Consider the following 19,525-nt stretch of genomic DNA (forward strand, 5'->3'; position numbering starts at 1 on the left):
TGCAGTGCCTTTATTTTTGTAACTCTGAGTATTTTCTTTCATGTGTGTGAGTACTGTGTGACTACAGTGGTATTGATGAGATTTTCATGTCTCCTAGTTGGGCCTTGACTGCTCATCCACACTACCCCTAGGAGCCTGGCTTCTAGACACTCACTGCATTTCACTAAAAAGGGATTACCGGACCTGGTATAAGGTGTAATTACCTTAGGGACCCACTACAAACCTGACCAACCTCCTACACAAACAAGTACAGAAAACTGTATAAATGACAGTAGGTGATCAAAATGAAGCAGTATTAGCAATTGGCATCAGCTGCCTGACGCTGAATCTGAGATTCAGCCTCAGATGGCTGCTCCGCTGATTACGATACCTAACAACCTCTCATTGATTGCCAATCAGCAGATCCACAGATTTACACTCTAAATATCAAGATATTGATCTACATAGACTTGACCTTGTTTGAGAGCTGTCTACCAATTTGGTCCTTATGAAGACTCGGATACAAATAAACACATTGGGGTCTAAACGTTGACATATATGTGTTGACCTTAAATGAATGTTTGCTAAGGATAGAACCTATATGGTTATTGTAAATCCAGGTTCCCTAGTAGTAAAACTTATGCTGCCTAAGTCAACATTTTGTAGATTTATGTATCGCTGCGCACTACTGTTGACAATCTTTCCCAAATCACTAACTTTGCGCCATCCACTTACAGCACCTACTATCGTTTACACAGTTTTCTGTACTTGTTTGCAATATATTATTGATGTGTATTTAGATATTCAATGCCTGCACATGCATAGATGTTTAACTATTTAACAGTTAGTCTTTTATAAACTTTGAATTTGCACTAGACCACTTCATTACAATTGCCTTGAAAGCATAGGCTATTAGCTTTTCCCGAGGGAACCATGTTTCTGCTTAGTACACCTCCAGTTTACACCAGACTTCCTGCATTTGCTGAGAGTTCACTATCAACATGCTAAAGTCAAACCTGACTCCTTCTCAGATGCTTTCTCTCATCTGAGCCCTTCTGGACAGAGTGCAATTAGATGCATGCCCTCTGGTGTCGAAAGTCCAGGACATTCGAGCTATGATTCTGATGTTTCCACCTCAGTCCTGGATTTCGGTGAGACTAATTCTTTAGGCTACTGAGTTTACTGTATACTGCTTCTGAAGTAGGCATGGTGGCATATGCATGCTCTGCAGTGGGATCTGAAGTTTCAGTGGGTGCAGCACAGTTGAATCGATTGAACCTTTCCCAGATTTTGGATGAGACTGAAAGATCTGCAGTGGTAGTTAATGGACTGCTATTGGGTCAGCGGCAGACACCTCTTCCTTCCCCATCCAGGATTGACAAGGGTGACCGATGCATCACGTCTGGGCTAGGGTGGCCACCTGGGAGAGGTGGAGATCAGAAGCCTCTGGGCTCCACATCAACCTTCTGGAACTGAGGGCGAATCACTTGGCATTGTGAGCTAGCCTGCCTTCCATTAAAGAGGAACCGGTCCATGTATTCACAGACAATACTCCAGGCCATACCATACACAGGTCAAAGAGGGGTCGCGGACCATGTGCCAGGAGGCTCTACAGTTCCACACGTGGCTGGAACTTCAGGACATTTTCCTTGTTGTGAAACCGCTTGTGGGATCTTAACCACCAGGGCAGACAAACTCAGCCATTGATACCCCTCTGACCACAAATGGCGCCTACATCCGGAAGTGACTTGTGGTCTCTTTCAGGATTGGGGAGAACCTTAACTAGATGTATTTGTCACTGCTAAGAATGAGCAATGTCCGCAAATCTGTGTGCTAGAGTTTTCAAAGCAGCTTTTGCTCATATTCTGACTAAACTTGAATACACAACTGTTATGCGCCTTTCCGGCAATACATCTTCTTTCCTGAGTTCTGAAAAAGATCAGAACCGTCCGGACCCAGGTTATCATGGTGGCTTTGGAGAAGTTTGGTATCCAGAAACGCATGAGCATCTGTCCTCTGATCAGGCTTCCCTTTCAGTAGGATCTACTGTCTCAGACACAGGGCAGGGTCCTACATCCAAACCTGCATACCTTCCACCTTCATGTGCGGAGATTGAGTGGCGACAGTTGCACGTCTGACCTTCCTCCCTGAGTCTGTGATGTCATCTTGGCAGCCAGCGCTGTGTCAGCAAAAACAGCATATGCCTGCCATTGGGACAAACTTGTGCTGAGAAACATATTGATCCACTTTCTGCACTCCTGTCTGAAGTGCTGTTGTTTATTTTGATTTTAGATTAGCAAGGCCTTGCTCAGGGCACAGTTAAGGATATCTTTCGGCCATCTCTGCATTTGGGCGGTTGCCCAATCAACTCTCCCTATTTAAGTCACCTGTTGGGATACATTTTAAGAAAAGTCTTCCACATGTTTCCTTTCAAACCTATTGTTATGCATCAATGGGATCTCAATTTGGCTTTAACCTACTGTCCCTTTGAAACCATGCACAGTTGTTCTCGCAAACTTAACAATGGAGACGGTGTTCTTAATGGTCATCACATTTGCCAGGCGAGTCAACGAGCTGCAGACTCTTTCTGGTCAACTTCCATACACCAGCTTCCTTCCAGCCCAACTGTTTAAATGAACGTATGTCTTTTCTGACAAAGGTTGTGAAACATTCTCAAGTCAGCCAAAACATCATGCTACTGGCTTTCTTTGCACCAAATCACCACTCCAAGGACTCCACCGCCTGGACCTTAAACGGTTACTTTCATTCTGTATTTATAATACCAAAGCACATAAAATGGATGATAAACTCTTTGTAGGGTTCAGTGGAACAAGGAAGCGGAAGGATTTGTTTGGTATCTATTCTAAGGTAAGGAATCTGCAGCTAGAAGTCTCTATCGGATGAACAAGTTACTCACCTTCAGTAATGTCTTATATGGTAAAGGCTCTGTCTAACAGCAGATTCTTTACAGATCCTCCCATCCTCCTCATTCTACGAACTGGGCTTTTCCGCCTCAAAAGGTCCTCATACTGATGACGAGTGCCGATGCAATGGGGGAATGGCTCACCGTTGATTTTGGAGCATTGTGATGAGACGTCGAGCTGTTGTGCAACTTCGAGTTCTTCTACTGCGTATGCCTTTTCTCTGAAGGGTGATGTCTTGATGTGGATGGGCGCTTAGTCGCCGGTGTTTTGGATACATGTCTAGATGGCAATCACTCCGCCGTCGGTCTCTTTTAAAAACAATTTAATTTGTTTATTAAAGTTTTTATCCACATGTATACATCATGTAATAAGAACTGTTTGTACAAATCCTTTTAACAGTATGTTCTCCCCAGCCACTGGTTGGCCGTTACCACAACATTTCAACACATTTAGAAGAAAAGAAGGAAAAAACAAACACATAATCCCAACACCCCCTATATAACCACCCCATCCATGCCAAGAATCTTTACTCGGTTTCTAACCAGTATATGGCATATTAAAGCTGTGACGCTAGATAGTATAATTCTAGGTCTGGAATCTCTAGGTCTACTCTGTCCCACTCCCTCCGCAATATGGCAAAACTCACCCTATACCTTCATCCCTTCCATAGTAGTTCCACCACTGACTAATTCACAAAGGTTTTTCTCAGTATCTCGTAAAAAGTACCTTGCATGGTGTAGAGGCATTGTGGCAACGCCACCATCTTCATGAGGGCTATCATGTCCATCAAAGACAATTTTAATGTATTCCAAAACTGGATGGATCGCCGCAATCCCCCATCACCCTTCCCATGTTGAACTCGTGGATTCGTCCACCGCTATAAACATTCTGAGGTAAACTATTTTGTTGATTACCCAAGGTGAGTCCACCTGTAGAAGTTGTTCCAACAGGGATCTGGTCAGCCCTCCCAAATGGAAGAGGAGAGATTTTGCTCTATTCACTCAGAGACCCCTGCATATGTCGCCAGTTCTGTCAACACTAGTGGGACCAATTCAGCTGCTTTCTGTAAATAGAGTAACGCATATTCTGCATAAAGGGAGAGTATGTGCTCCAGCACAACCACTCGTATCCCCCAACTGCTAATCCTTTGTGTGAGCTGCCATGCCAAAGGCTTCATAGCCAGAGCAAAGATCAGAGGTGACAAGGGACAATCCTGGCAGGTACCACGCTGGAGTTCTATTGCTGCCAAGACTGTGCGGCCAGTATGTACCCTGGTCTGTGGAGTTGTGTATAGCAGTTCAATCCATTTAATGTCTTTTGGGCCCATTCCCACCCTCCAGACCGTGTCAAACGCCTGTTGTATATCCAGGAAGGCTAACGCATAGTTGCCAACTTCCCCAGTCCGTGAATGAATCACATGGGTCAGCGGCGAATATTACGAAGAGTATTCCTATGCGGTATAAATCCCGACTGGTCCTCATGTGTTAATTGCAGGAGAAAGGGTAGCAATCACCATTGGCCTCCTTACCATCGATAGAGACGGCGCTGGAGGTCTTCCTGTCGACTTCAACACTGATGGAGAACAGACAGGAATTTCTTTTGATGTTGACTGTGTACTCGTTGGCAGTGGTGTAGACCTGCTTGTTTTTTTCTGTTCTTCCTCTTTGTTGATGAGAAAAGGGCACTTTTAAAGGGGTTTTAGATCCCCCTCCCCAAAGCCACTTGAAGGTTTCACCCTTCCTCTCTCCTGAATGGCATGCAGTCTGCTCTTCCCCTGTCCTTTAGAGTTCTCTTTGAAAAAATTCTGCAGTGGTAGCAGGTGTCAGGACAGTGTGAGGAAGGCAAGCACACCATACATACACACAGAGTGCAAGTCTGAAAGATCCATCTTCCTGCCAAAGGAAGGGCATTTGTTGAATAAACATGGCATTTTGGAATGGACTGAAAACAAATTCAGTGAGGAAAAAAGATTAAAAGCACCTATGTACTTAAAACTGTTGAATGAATGTCACAATTCAGAAAAATCAAGTATTTTCTCTGACTAAAGGTCAAGAAAAAGAGGATCCTCACTGAAGGAGCTGGAAAGAAGAACTAACCTGTCAACTGTCACTTCACTCTCACCTCTGAGCATGGTGGGATACTGGAGGTGCTGAAGGTCTTAAAGGCAAGGTGACAGATTTTGCTTTAATGATGTTCTACTGCAGCCTATAGGCTAACAATGCCTGTGCATTCCATTCCAGTTTTTCTTTTCAATAAAGGCTTGGTGTTAAACTATTTGCTCTTTTCTTTTCTGTTTTGCAGAAAATATTTGAGTCTGGGGAAATGTTTATTAAAGGAAAACTTAATGGAAATTGTGCATTTATAGCCTTCAGTATAGGCTGCATACATGTATGTGTTGTGAGATATATATACCCAAATACATATATATGTAGTTATTTTATGTGTGTATATATAACATATGCTCTGGAGTACCCCGTACATGGGCTTTAATATTCAGTGCTTATGACTACTATTGATGAGGTTTCCCATGTTTAGATACAGATAATATACAGTTTATTTTACGTCCCAATTCTTACCTCTTTAACGTTTGATCATATAAGATCTTAGGCAGCTGTGAAGCAGTCGAATGCTGTACAAAAAAAACTATACCATGAACTTCAAATAGAATAAAAGTAAATAGCTTCCTCAAAAACAGAGATGGTCTCAGGCATCATCCTCACCAGATTTGACGTGCACAGTGTCCATATAGGTGCCACCCCAGTGTGCTGATATCAGTTTCTTTCCATTACTATTTTCATGCTGGAAGCTCAGAGCCACATCAGTAGACCAATCGACCAGCGTGCAGATTCAAAATGGCTGCTCTCTCAAATTCAAATCCCCTCCTCCTATGGGCACTCCAAAAGGAACATCTTTTTATCTACAGAGCCTGTGAAATGAAGAAGTCATCAGTCTACTCCAAAAAGAAGCAATATATTCCCTTTCTACAATGGGGAAAAGGTATATATACTCACTGTTTTCTCACTGGAGGCACAAGCTATCTGGAAATGGCTACTAGCCAAAAATCTAACTATTTCAGCTGTTCACCTACCAGAGTCTAAACACTCAAGCAGGCTCTTTAAGTGCACAGAGGCTCACCACGGGGTCCTAAACAATGACGTTGTTCAAGATATTTTCCAGGAATGGGGATAACCTCAAATAGATCTGTTTGTGGACACAACAAACAAAAAATGCCCAGACTTCATCCAGATTTTACCAACCAGGAACAAAAGGGAATGTTCTTTTGATAAATTGTTCAGAAACGTTTCTCTACATGTTCCTCCCCATTCCTCTGATACCTAAGGTCATCAACAAACTCTACAGAGCCAGGACCAGAATGATCCTGATCGCCCCAGCATGGCCCCCACAGTGGTGGTACACGGACCTTCTACATCTATCAGAGACCACACAAGAGGCTGCTGTGCAGATCGGATCTCCTCCACAAGCTCGAAGGGAAGATTCTCCATCCCAACCTTCCCTCGCTGAGCTTGACAGCATGGCTCCTGAGTTCCTGCAATATGGTCATTTAGGTCTTTCTCAGGACTGCATGAACACACTCATGGTCAAGACACCCTTCTGCTAGGTTCTGTTATTCCGTTAAATGGAAATGATTCTACATGTGGCTCGTACAGAATTGTTACCATCCAATTCTAGGTCAGAAGGAGGTTGTATTACCTTACCTTCTCAATTTATCGAAATCAGGATTGCAGTTCTCCACTGTTAAGGTTCACTTAGTAGCAATTACTGCCTATGGAAAATCACCATCCCAAATGTAATTTTTAAAAAAAATATCTGTAGTTAAAGATTTTCTAGAAAGTTCAAAGAAAATGTTTCCTCCAGTATGATCTCCCACTCCTTCTTGAAAGTTGGATATAGTACTTTCAAAACGTATGGGTCCACCCTTTGAACCAATACATAAAGCATCCTTGCAGCATCTGACTTGGAAAACGACTTTTCTAGTAGTAATCACTTCTGCACGTAGAGCCAGAAAGATTCAGGGGGTCATTCCGACCCTGGCGGTAAAACCCGCCAGGGCCGTGAACGACGGAAAGCACCGCCAACAGGCTGGCGGTGCTTTCCTGCCCATTCTGACCGTGGCGGTAAAGCCGCGGTCAGAAAAGGGGATCTGGCGGTTTCCCGCCGGATTTCACCTGGCTGGGCTGAACCTCCATGGCGGCGCAGCTTGCAGCGCCGCCATGGGGATTCCGTCCCCCTTCCCACCAGCCTGTTTCTGGCGTTTTTTACCGACAGGAACAGGATGGCGGGAATGGGTGTCATGGGGCCACTGGCATGGGCAGTGCAGGGGCCCCCTAACAGGGCCCCAGCATGATTTTCACTGTCTGCATAGCAGACAGTGAAAATCGCGACGGGTGCAACTGCACCCGTCGCACCCCTGCAACACCGCCGGCTCCATTCGGAGCCGGCTTCTGTGTTGCAGGGCCTTTCCCGCTGGGCCGGCGGGCGCTCCCTTGGCGGGCGCCCGCCGGCCCAGTGGGAAAGTCAGAATGGCCTGAGCGGCCAAGTGGCGGTGCCCGCCGGGGTTGGAATGACCTCCTCAGTCACTGTTCCAAAGAGCCTTATACTGTTTTTCATGCCATCAGGATTGTATTACAAACTCCTTCCAGTTTTCTACCTAAAGTTGTCTGATTTTCACATTAACCAGAAAATGTATTTTCCTACTTTCTTTCCCAACACGTCTTCACTGGCTGAAAGAGCTTTACATTTTCTAGTCCTCAAAAGAGTGCTTTAGTTTTATCTACACAAAACAAAAGACATCCGACAATCTGTGCGTAAAATATGGTCCTATGAGGGATAGCCTCCTCTAAGCAAACCATCTCCAGATGGATAGTTTCTTGCATTTTATTCACCTACCGGTTGGTTAAAAAGCAATTGCCTGTCAGTGCCAAAGCTCAGTCTACAAGAGATAAGGCGGCAGCTCCGGCCCTATTAAAGAATGTTCCCATCTCCAAAACCTGCAAATCTGGTACTTGGTGATAGGTGCATACTTTCACCAGACATTATTATCTGCTATTTGATTCAGTGCTTATGACTATTGATGAGCATCCCCTGGAAGAGAAGAATAAGTTAGTTACTTGTAAACATGAATGTGTCCTATTCAGGATTTCACAGTAAAAAAGTACTGACCTAACTTTCACCTCTGGGCCATGGTTGGATACTGCAGGTCTTAAAGGCACGGTGCCAGTTTGACTAACAATGCCTGTGCCATTCCAGTTTTACTCTTCAATAAGCAAAACGCAATGGAAACTGTGCATTGATAGCCTTTAGTATAGGCTGCATACATGTATGTATTGAGAAATATATAGTCCCCCACATGTGTGCAGGAATATCCAGTGTTTGACTTGGCTGCGGATTCCCCTGGAAGAGAACCAGGGTTACAGGTAAGTAACTTATTCTTATCTATGCTAGAAAACCATTGATATATATATATAAATAATTTCTATTAGCCAGAAGCAGCAGTTGACATGAAATATGTCGCCATTTATCCAAAGCTGTTTTCAACACATCTCTTAGAGATTAGAGAGTTTCTTAAGCTTAACTGAACACCAGCAACTTTTTGTCAGGGATGGAATAGTTTTGTTGTTATTCTATTGGTACTATTGTACATAGTTGACTGCAGAATTTACTTGGATGCAATTATGTCTGAAAGTAATTGACACGAGTAATTTGCGTATGTGCTTGCTTTTTTCAGCTGTGGGAATCCAAGGTAATTCAATCCAAAGCAACAGAGGGTTTCTTCAGAGACAATCACAGTTCAACTCAGTTTGTTCTGCAGCTGCCACAGAATCTACATCAAACTCTACAAACTTCAACAGGTCAGATACTGTTTCTAAAGTTGTTTGATATATTATGCTGGTATATGCTGGTTCTGCCTACCTTATTGCTAAATAAAAAATGGCCTTTCACCCATTGCTACATGTTCAATGCTGTACCTGCACTACAAACAGCCAGTTCACTGTGTTGATAGCATAATGGAATTTTTGTCAGCACTGTTGCCCAAGGTTGAAGTTATGATATATGAGTGATTGGCTGAAAGACTCACACTGCTGATCCAAAAGTCTGGATTCCTGCTATGCTAAGCAAGTGTGCACAGTCTGTAAAATACTCTTCTGATAGCTGCTACTAACTTTATAAACAAGGACAAATCTTTAGGAAATTTGTGGAATATCAGTGCCATAAGAAACCTGTAGTCAAGTTGGGAGGCTCATTTGCATATGGTATTGTCTAAGTGATTTTGCCTGAAATTCGAGGCATGTGGGGTCATAGTGCATGCTACATGACCCGTTGAAGTGTTTTTCTTCACCAACTTCTCCTCTACCTTTAACACGCATGCTTAAAAGTAGATTTTTAAGGATCAGTTAACGTGCATTAATCACTTACTTGAGTGAGCATGGCCAGCAATATAAGAAAGGAGACCTAAAAGAAAGTGCGTCTAGTTGATCCTCAAGATGTGCAAAAATTCTGCAGAAACCAGCCTGCTAAAGGTATGGAATTTCAGTGGAACCAGAGTGGCACCTGTGTGTGGTTGAGGGATAGTTATCTGGAACACTATAAAGACATTTGCAGCGAAGCAAGACCCCTTCTCCCTCCATAGAACAAAAATAAAACAAGATGGCAACAAAAGTGTCCAGTTAGTGGAGTATCACTGCACAAAAGAGTGACTAGGGTGTGACCTGGGGCAAGGGGACTGGAAGCTACTGAAAGGGCAATCACTGAAACCCCCACAGAGTGAAAGTGGAAATACTGGTGAAATGCTTGTTAGCCAGAAAAGGAAAGGGCTCAGTTGATAAAGTACCCAAGCCAATTATGGAAGTATGGTGTAAGACTGACCCAGTGGGACGCATAGCATTACTGAAAGACATTGGTTCCGCACACAGGCCTTTAGTACCCCATCAGAATACAGTGATAACATTCCTGAGTTGTTGAGCTCAGGTTTAATCATTCTAATGCCAACTGCCAATATCTGCCTCTGAAGATAAGGACATTGCTGTACAGCTAGGGTAAGAGGTTCTGGGCTAGCTATATGTGAGCAGGCACGCATGCAGGCTGCACGTGGGAGACTACTGTCTTGTGCACCCCAGTATCTGTGCCCAGGAAGCCTATTGCAGAAGGAACTGGTACTCACCTGGGGTATTTCTTATATTGTGAGTTGGCATTCATAATGCACCACTGTAGTGGGTATTGAAAGTCTGTCGTATTTGAAATGTATTGCATGTTACAGACAAAATCTGCATTACAGTACAGTTTTGCAACATTTAGGTCCACTGAGGTATCAGTCTAGGGGTAAACATACTCAGAATGTAAATGCACAGTCTTTAGTCCTACATTCTTTGTGACACTAAGAATTGGCATATTTCCCTGGCTTACCCTGTCGCGTAGGCTCTCATTATTCTAATGTGACTACTGGATTTGGAGCAGCAAGATCACCCACGGTGTGGGAGACTGTCTGACCCACTGCGGGTGACAGCTGTTGCTCTAAATCCGGGTTTTGCTCCCGCTAACTAGCAGTGCCTCATCTCCACCAAGAGATGGAGATGATTGGGCAGCCGAGCGCATGACCTATTATACTTCTCAGGGAAGTCGTGGTCACTCAGGTCGCATCTGGTTCTCTCAATCACAATTCGGTCTCATATATAAATGACAATAAGAAGCAGTATGAGTTTTAAAGACTGGTTTAATAAAACAACTGAATTTTAGATAGCAAAGCGTGAGCTGCAATAACCAGGGCGACACAACATGACAATATTTAAATAGTGACAAGAATAGTGAAGCATAAGAATAACGCTATCATATTGTCACTAGAATTTATGGACTATTTCCTCTCTAATTCATAATCTGAGCATAGCATGTTAAACTCTAATTCTGCCTTTCAGGTTCCCCCGGGAGGACATCAACCCTCATACCTGAGCAAAGGCCTGTAGTCTGCATTAGCATCTGCAGCAAAGCATTCATCAAGCAGCATACAGTCGTGGTTCCCTGGCTGGAATCTCCCTCTTAATGTATAATGGGACTAGAAAGAATTTTTATAATAACACAGCTGATATTTTAAGAAAATTCCCCTACGTAAGGATGTGTATTTTCTACGAATGTTGGAGACTAAACTTCTACCACGTTCACCGGCAGTGTATCAAACTGTAGCCTTGACTGAAGCACAAAGTGATCAAGAACGTCTTGTTTGAGAACACAGTGCTGGGCTAAGCAAAAACAGTTACATAGATGAAAATAAAACAAGACCGCAAAACTGGTTATTGTAAAAATAACAATGCAAAGCCGAATAAAATATATCTAGGTCAAAGTGCACAGCGGCCTAGTGTATCAAAACTAACGTGCATGGAGCTATATCTAAAATGGCTACACAACAACCCTATAATCTGATTCCAGCTTCTGTGCAAAATTAATTACTCTGCTGCCTAGCAGGAGGATCATATATCTCCCCGCACAATAGAGCGATTAACAGTACTTGATCCAGTTCCCAGGAAAGGAAGAAGTGGTGAATAAATCTTGATTACCATGTCACACTGCATCCAGGGTGTGACAGCCCAGGCCAACAGAGATGGAGGAGGAGGGCAAGACCTATAGAGCCTAACATGGAAGTGGCTTGCATTTGAATTTCAGGAGTAAAGGATCAGGCAGCTGTGTCAGCTAGGGGCAGAGCTGAAGCTCTTTCCACAGAGAACTTGAAATCAGCATATTGGAATGTCATAGTATGCTTTGTGGGAGGTTTTTGACCACGGTTGAGTGATGATGTGGCACCCTAGGATTGGCTAGGAGTGCCAGGCTTCGGGAACCCACTGCACTAGGTAGAGACAGTAGAGAAGACAGTGGACCTGGGAGCAACAACGGTGAAAGAATGTCCAGCTGGAAGGAGAAGCCACCTGATGCCAACCTAATGGATTTTATTTCCAACTGATCCCCAGGATTAAGGTGGGTCTTTCCAGGGCTGGTGGAGCTGGTTCCCTTATGCTTTCTGAGGAACAGTTGGTGGGATTGACCTGCTAGAAGACCCTGGAGGGTTTTCCTGGGGGTTCTGTGGACTGGCCCCTAGCTCTGCTGTTAATACACAGATGTCCTGCAAGACTGGCAGGAGGCCATGGGGTTTGAGGAGTGCAGTAGTGAACGTTTTCTGCTTGCTGGCTATGTAGGGACTGTGGAAGAGCAGGCAGGTGAGAGCCTAGGGAGCGCAGGCAGAGGAAAGGTCTGGAGCATGGAGCACAGAAACCAAGCATCAAATGCAAAGCTCCCTCTTCGAGGCCAGGAGGCCTAAAGAAAAGTTGGTCAGAGCAGAGCGAGCCCAGTATTTTTTAAATTGGCCCTACGAAGTTGAAGTTAAAAACATTTAAATCTCATCTGCAGGGGGACTGAATGTGAAATAGCGAATGTAGCGCTTCACTACAGCAATACAAAATTTCTTAAGGAGTGGCACAGACGTCATTAAATAATTTTTATTATCTAAGAAAAGAGCAAACCGGGGCACTCCAAACAAAGAGAGTCCAAAAGTCGGGTGACTTAGTGTGGAAAAGTTTAATCCTCAGTAATTGGTCGTTGAATCATAGTTCAAAATTGTTTGAATCCACATATGAGAAAGTATATAGCAGGTTACAATAACAAACTGACTCCTCAGAATGAGCAGGCATAGATGAGCAACAAAACAGCCAACACGTGTTTCGTCCTCTCGGACTTTTTCAAGGCTCTAGGTATACTTTTTAGGTAAAGAATGGCTGATGGTGTTCAGTTAGATATCCACACAATGAAATAGACCTGACTGTTTCTAACCGTAGAGTTCGGGAAGCAAGTAACAAAGGCGTATGTGCTTGCCACTGCAGCGTCTGATAACGCTGCCGTTTCACCATATGAAGTGAAGCCGCTAAGCCGTCCTCGGTAATAAGCGTGCACTCTGATTAATTTTTATTAATTGTGTGCTCCTTTCTCCACAAACTGCTCCTGGCCAAGGGACCCCTATCTAACCGGTCCAGTTGCAAGAGTATACTGTCCAGAGGACCCACCTCTTGGGGCAGAGGAATAATGTGGAAGGACACATTGCCGTCCCCTTTGCACGTGCCTGAGGTTTCGGACATGTTAGCCTTATTCCACTCTGTCTATGGGACGGGGAGGATGCATTGCTCCCATCTGCGCCTGATAGCTGAGGAAGGTTTATGGCTCCTCCTGTGGCAGGAGCACAAGAAAGTGTGATCACTCCTGATCAGAAAAAAAGGGCACTATATGTAGGGAGTCTTCTGGAGCCTCAGGGCCGCTCACCTCCACAAAAAGCTAAGCTGTGGGCGCCCCATGTGGGACTGGGGCCCCATAAAAAAAATTGTAAAAGTGTAAAGGCAGCAGGGAAAACAGCAAGTATTTGCAATGTAATAAGTCTTGCATCTTTGAGAGTTGGAGCTATTGCCATTCTAAATGACAATGTCTTTTACCTACGTGTTTCGGTTTGGAGTGTAGTGGATGTATTCCAGGTGCCACAGCAGCTGTCCCAGGCATGTCTCTGCAGGAGATAGAACACAACAAGGCTGCCATCTTGGGAATGTTTCTGTCTCATTCCTGCAGAGACTGGCTGAGATACTCTACAGATGCAACCATTTCTAGTGTGTTTACATAAACTTTTTTAACACCAAACAAGCCAGAAAGATGCACTTTTGTTGCATTCAACCCAGAGAATGAGGGGGTCAAAAGAGTTGGGAGCAAAGAAAAGGGGGCAGACATATATTTCTGTGTGTTGAGCTTTTATGGGAATTATTCCTCTACATTGGCAATACCAGCCTAACTTTTAAAAACATTGACTGTATACAAAGAGAATAACAGAAGAGACAGCTTAACTTCAAATGGATGGGGCGTGGGCACGCGAATGAAGATGGCGCATGCTTAATTCTGGCGCTCCGGATGGGCCTGTAATTTATCCACAGACACTGAGCCTAGCCCCGGGGCATCCTGCCATTGCAGTGCGGGGGAGCCTGAGAGGGCACAGGAGAACTGTAGAGCCCGCTCTGGGCACTGACAGGTGGATCGCGAGGGAGTCAGAGACTCCGGGAGCCGCCGGCCTGACCCGCCCCGAGAAGCCGGGGACTTGCGTGCAGGCGCGCGACCTGCAGAGAACGGGCCTACAACCCCGGAGGTGCCGCCGGCCAGACAAAGACGGTGGCGGAGGGCTGGGGACTGCTCCCCGGCGGAGCTAGTGCTGCGCACTGCTCACCAAGCCTGAGGTGAGCTGGGGGGGCGCTGAAGCCGGGGGCCTTGGACCCGGCCTGGATTCGGTGGAGAGGACCACGGCGGCGCTGGTAATGTGTGGAGCTGGCGGACCCTGATCTAGGGGGAGGCCGGTATCCACAATACGGACTGGAGCAGGAGGAGCGCGGAGATGGGCCCTTGGACACACTGGATCCATCAGAGGCAGTACTGAAGGACTAGGAGAGGCGGCGGACACCCAGATTCGGTACCCCTAGCACTGCTCCCCTGGCTTGGGAAAAGGGGGGAGAGGACCCTTAAACATCAGGCGAGCGGTGGGGCCAGACATCTGTCATGGGGAGAAAGATCCGGAGAGCCCTTCCCCCCCCCCCCCCCCCCAAAAAAAAGCACGGCAGTCGGGAGCGCTGAATAAAGCTTCAAGAAGGGGAAGGAGGCAGGGCCCATTGGATCGTACCTGCGCCCCCAAACAACAGCGACCCGAGTGGGGCCCTTAAACAAAGGCAAGAGGAGAAGAATCCACCGGCGCTGAGTGAGGGAGAACACAGGAACACTGGATCTCTGTTGAGCCGTGGTGGGCGGGAACGGCCAGCTGGTGAGAGGGATCTTGGACTCCCCGAGCACACGGGGGGCCTCCTAAGTGTAAGGGACGGAGCGGGCGACCTTTCAGCTGCCCGTGAAGGCGTAGACCGGGGGGCAAGGCCCAATCCTGGTTGGACCAAGAGGGGAGGACCCGAACGGAGGAGTGACCAAAGTAATAGTCGACCTATCGCCCTGGTCCGGGCGGCGCACCCCCCTGAATACCTAATGTCCCCCAAGAACCGCAACAAAAGTAAAGCCATGGACAGTATAACACCTGCTGAACGCAAGGGGGGGGAGCCACAGGATCCTCCACAACCCAAGGTACAGGACACCTCAAATAGGATCTTGGGCGCAATAGAAGATACAAAGACTACGCTACAACGCGACATCAATCAGGTCGCAGTTGAAGTCTGCCTACTAAGGGCGGACCACCACAAGCTGGCAGACAGAGTAAAGGAAACAGAGAACACTGGCCGAAATTGCACCGAAACAAAAAGACCTAAGAGCCGAGGTGACGTTTCTAGCAGATAGGGTTGCACGCTTGGAGCAAAGAGCAGAGGATGCGGAAGGGAGAAGCCGTAGGAGCAATGTGCGAGTGGTGGGACTGCCAGAGGGGGCTGAGGGTGCGAATATGATGAAATTCCTGGAGGAGTGGTTGCGAACAGCTGTTGCGCCGGGCTGCCTGACCTCTTTCTACACTCTGGAACGAGCGCACTGGGTACCCTCGAGACCTCTGGCCCCGGGCCGGCCTCCTCACGTGGTAATAGCCAGGCTGTTACACTACAGAGACAGACACATTCTCCTGAAGAGAGACGGGCCCCTTTAAAGTGGTGAACGGGTAGGTGACACTGTTCCCGGACTTCACGTTGGATGTCCAGACCAAGCGAGCCTCATTCCTGGCAGTTAAGAGGGCCTTAAGGGACGAGGGAATCCAATACTCGCTTCTCTTCCCGGCCAAACTGAAAGTGGCTATGGACGGTAAGACTACATTCTTCCAGACCCCCGTAGAAGCATGGGAATGGCTGGAGGCTCGTGGGACCCATGTGGGACGACACGTAAGTGAGGGTCCGAGTGAGGGTGGAGCCCGCCAGGGCTTGGGAAGATGGCGAAACAGGAACCGTCCCCGCTTGGCGCCAACCCAGTCGCAGAAGGAAATGGGGAAAAAGGCAGCACTAGAGGCAGCTGCCTCCATGAGCAGAGAGGAGACACCCCCGGAGGGCTCGAGTGGAGAGTCGGACGACACAGCAGTGTCTTCGGCAGAGGGGTCGGGCTGCTCGGTGTGGGCCCCGAGGGTGACCCCGCAGGCGGCGGACGAACTTTGATACCTGAGTACACAACGTGACCCCGAGGCGGGGGAGGAACGCGATTATGAGGCCCCTCCGGGCATGGCCCCCCAACCAGAATCTCGTCCATTCCGACAGACTGGTGAGAACTAGAGTTAAATGTTTGAATGAGTTGCACGGTTGCACAATCTTTTGGGCAGCCCTCCGTTTGAAAGGCACCCTGGGGAAGGGGAGTTGGGTTACACAATTGTTCGTTTTGATGGGGCTTTGTGGGATGTGGCTTGTCGGGGTTAAACATCCAGTTATCCTGGGGATACGGACCACTGGGGCGGGCCGGGAAGGCTATGGTGTGACTGTCTCTCCGATATGGCAGAGTATAATCTACTAACATGGAATGTGCGGGGGATGGGAACGCCAAACAAAAGACATAAAATACTGTCCTACTTAAAGAGAAGGGGTATTCAAGTGGCGATGCTACAAGAGACCCATTTGGCAAAAGGGGAAGTGGAAAAGCTAAGGTGCTGATGGAGAGGACAGGTGTTCGCCACGGAATACTCTGCGTTTGCCAGAGGGGTGCTGATCTGGGTACGTGCTGGGGTCCCCTTTGAAGTAGAATCCACCAACATAGATCACGAAGGCAGGTTTGTGGTTTTAGAAGGAAGATTACACGGTATGCCGATCGTCCTGAGCTGCATATACGCCCCTAATCAGGACCATGTCCCTTTCATGACACGGTTATCAGGCCAACTCACGCGTGAGCGGTTGGGAGGTCTCTTGATTGGCGGGGATTTCAACAGTGTGCTGGATATAGACCTGGATCGTTCTACCCCACCACTACCTTGAGCAATGACATGTAAAGTATCCCAAAAACTAAGAGAATGGTTAGACACATGGGGACTATTAGACATATGGCGTGAACAGCACCCTGTTGAAAAAGATTATTCATACTATTCAGGACTCCACCGAGTGCACACCAGAATAGATAGGGGTCTGCACAGCAACGCTAATGCAAGGAATGGTCCTCTCTGAACATTTGGGAGGTACGCTGTCTGATCACAACCCCCTACTATTGACCTGGAGAATGAAGGAGGATAGGCCCCCCATCCCGATGTGGAGATTGCCTCCTGGAGCCCTAAAAGACCAGGCATACGGGGACGACCTTCGTCTCTACCTGGCTGACCATATTAAAATTAATAAGGGATCCACTGATTCTAGATCCAGAGAGTGGGAGACTCTTAAAGTAACGACCAGGGGGTACTGTATGGGACAGACGACTGGGGAGAGACGTACACTTGGACGGGAACTGACCAGACTAGAGAAGGAAATACATGAAGGGGAGAGGAGACCGAGAACAGACAAGCAGGAGAGGGAGAGGTATGCCCAAGAACGGAGAGCCCACTCCCACGCTGAAGAACAGCTCCGGTGCCACAATATGCAAAAATACCTGGCCTCACTACACTCAGAGGAGTGTAGATCAGGCAGAATGCTGGCGTGGCTGGCGACACCAGGAGGGGAAGGAGAGCCTATCACGAGGGTGATAGCCAGGGACGGAGAGAGAAGACATAGCCCGGGCGCTATAAATGACCCCTTCAAAGAATACTATACTCACTTATATAGGAAACCCGGTGAACTTAATGTTCCCGCCCTTGATATATTTTTGCAACGACTCCCCTTGTCAACGCTGACGAATGAGGAGCGAGAGGGGCTGGGAGCCTCGGTGATAGTGGAGGAGGTGCGTTATGCTATATCGCAACTAGCGCCCGGGAAGACCCCAGGGACGGACGGCCTGTCCATGGACTTTTACAAGAAGTACGGTACTTTATTGACCCCCCGACTGGTGGAAATGTACTCTGAGGCGTTGAGCCGAGGTGAGCTACCGGTCACGTTGAGGGAGGCATTGGTGGTCCCTCTGCCCAAATCCAAATCTAAAGAGGCGTCGGTTGCAGACTTTCGCCCCTTGTCAATGCTGAACAATGATTTTAAAATACTCAGCAAAGTCATGGCCAACCGGTTGCTTGGCCACATACCCACGCTGATACATGAGGATCAGAACGGGTTTGTCCCGAATCGAAGTACATCCCTTAATCTAAGGCGCCTCTTCGCTATCCTACATATGCCCAGGGAAGTGAAACCCGCAGCAGGTGTGTTACTTGCCGTAGACTTCGAAAAAGCTTTCGACTCGGTCAGGTGGGACTATCTGAGAGCAGTGATGAGGCGAATGGGGTTGGGTGAGGGTTGGGTAAAATGGGTGGACTTGCTATATGCGTCCCCCCTGGCTAGGGTAAGGGCGGGACGGTATCCGACACCTACCCAATACACAGGGGCACCAGACAGGGATGCCCCCTGTCGCCACTACTATTCGCCCTGGCCATCGAGTCGCTGGCGACCCAGTTGCGAGGAGACGGCACGGGTAAAGGGATACAATGGGGACAGTTTGAGCATATTGTTTCCCTCTATGCAGATGATATACTTATCTACCCTAAGGACGGAGAGACAGGACTCCCTTGGGCTCTGAGTGCTTTGGAGCACTTCGGGACCCTGTCGGGACTGCGCCTCAATAGAGGCAAAACATATGTCTTCCCCATACTGACGAACTGCGACCGCCCCATTTCGTGCCCGAAGGACGTAGGTTGGGCACCGAGGACCTTTAAGTACCTGGGCATACAAGTGTTTCATGAGGTGGGCGACCTCCGTGACGGCAATCTTGGAAGGGCGCTTCGCTCCCTGCGCGCCTCTATGAGGTTCTGGCGCTCCTTGAGGCTAACCATAATGGCCAGAGTTTCATTGTCTAAAATGATAATACTGCCCCGTCTACTTTATTACTTCACAAACTTGCCGCTGCTGGTCCCAACGGCGTGGTTCCGCGAACCCAATACACTGATCAGGGACCTTTTATGGGACGACGGCCGCCGGCGCACAGCACTTTCGACTCTCTGTAGGCCAACCCACTCGGGGGGCCTGGGAGTCCCAGACTTTGAATTCTGTTACTTAGCATCCCAATTACAATGGGTTGCCGGGTGGCTGGGTGGAAGGGGAACATGGAGAGGTTGGAATGGGGAGGATTATTGCACATATGATAAGTATGAAAAGGACCAAATAGACAGACAGTTTGATGACGAGAGTAGCAGCAGCATGCTGGAAGAGAAGTACGAGAAGAGTAGGGGTAGGACAGCCATACTCCCCAGCGCTACCGCTTTCGGTGCTGAGGGAGGACACAGATGAGAGGAGCCTGGTGGGCATGGGGCTGGGACCCTGGAAGAAGGCAGGCGTGGTGACAGTTGGGGAGCTGTTCCGGGAGGGGGTGCTGAGGTCCTTCTCGGAACTGACAGAGGCGGGAGTCCCAAGGGGACAGTTTCTCCAATATCGGAAACTAATACACACCCTTAGAGAACACTGGGGGACGATTAAAGCAGAACCTCCCACCCATAGAGTGTTACATCTATTATTGGTACCTGGAGGGGAATCCCACTTAATTGCTAAAATGTATAGGGCACAAAACGAGGAAGCACTGGATGC

General features: G+C 47.4%; 1 protein-coding gene across 1 annotated transcript in view; it reads left to right on the forward strand.

Annotated features, from left to right (window-relative positions):
• GTF2A1L (general transcription factor IIA subunit 1 like) overlaps nt 1–19,525 on the forward strand; it is a 986,845-nt gene that overhangs the window by 229,831 nt on the left and 737,489 nt on the right. Inside the window, exon 3 of the mRNA XM_069234044.1 lies at nt 8,650–8,773. Coding sequence (XP_069090145.1) covers nt 8,650–8,773 — 124 coding nt within the window. The remainder of the gene's footprint in view (nt 1–8,649; nt 8,774–19,525) is intronic.

Source organism: Pleurodeles waltl, chromosome 5 (assembly GCF_031143425.1).
Source record: "Pleurodeles waltl isolate 20211129_DDA chromosome 5, aPleWal1.hap1.20221129, whole genome shotgun sequence".
NCBI lineage: Eukaryota > Metazoa > Chordata > Amphibia > Caudata > Salamandridae > Pleurodeles > Pleurodeles waltl.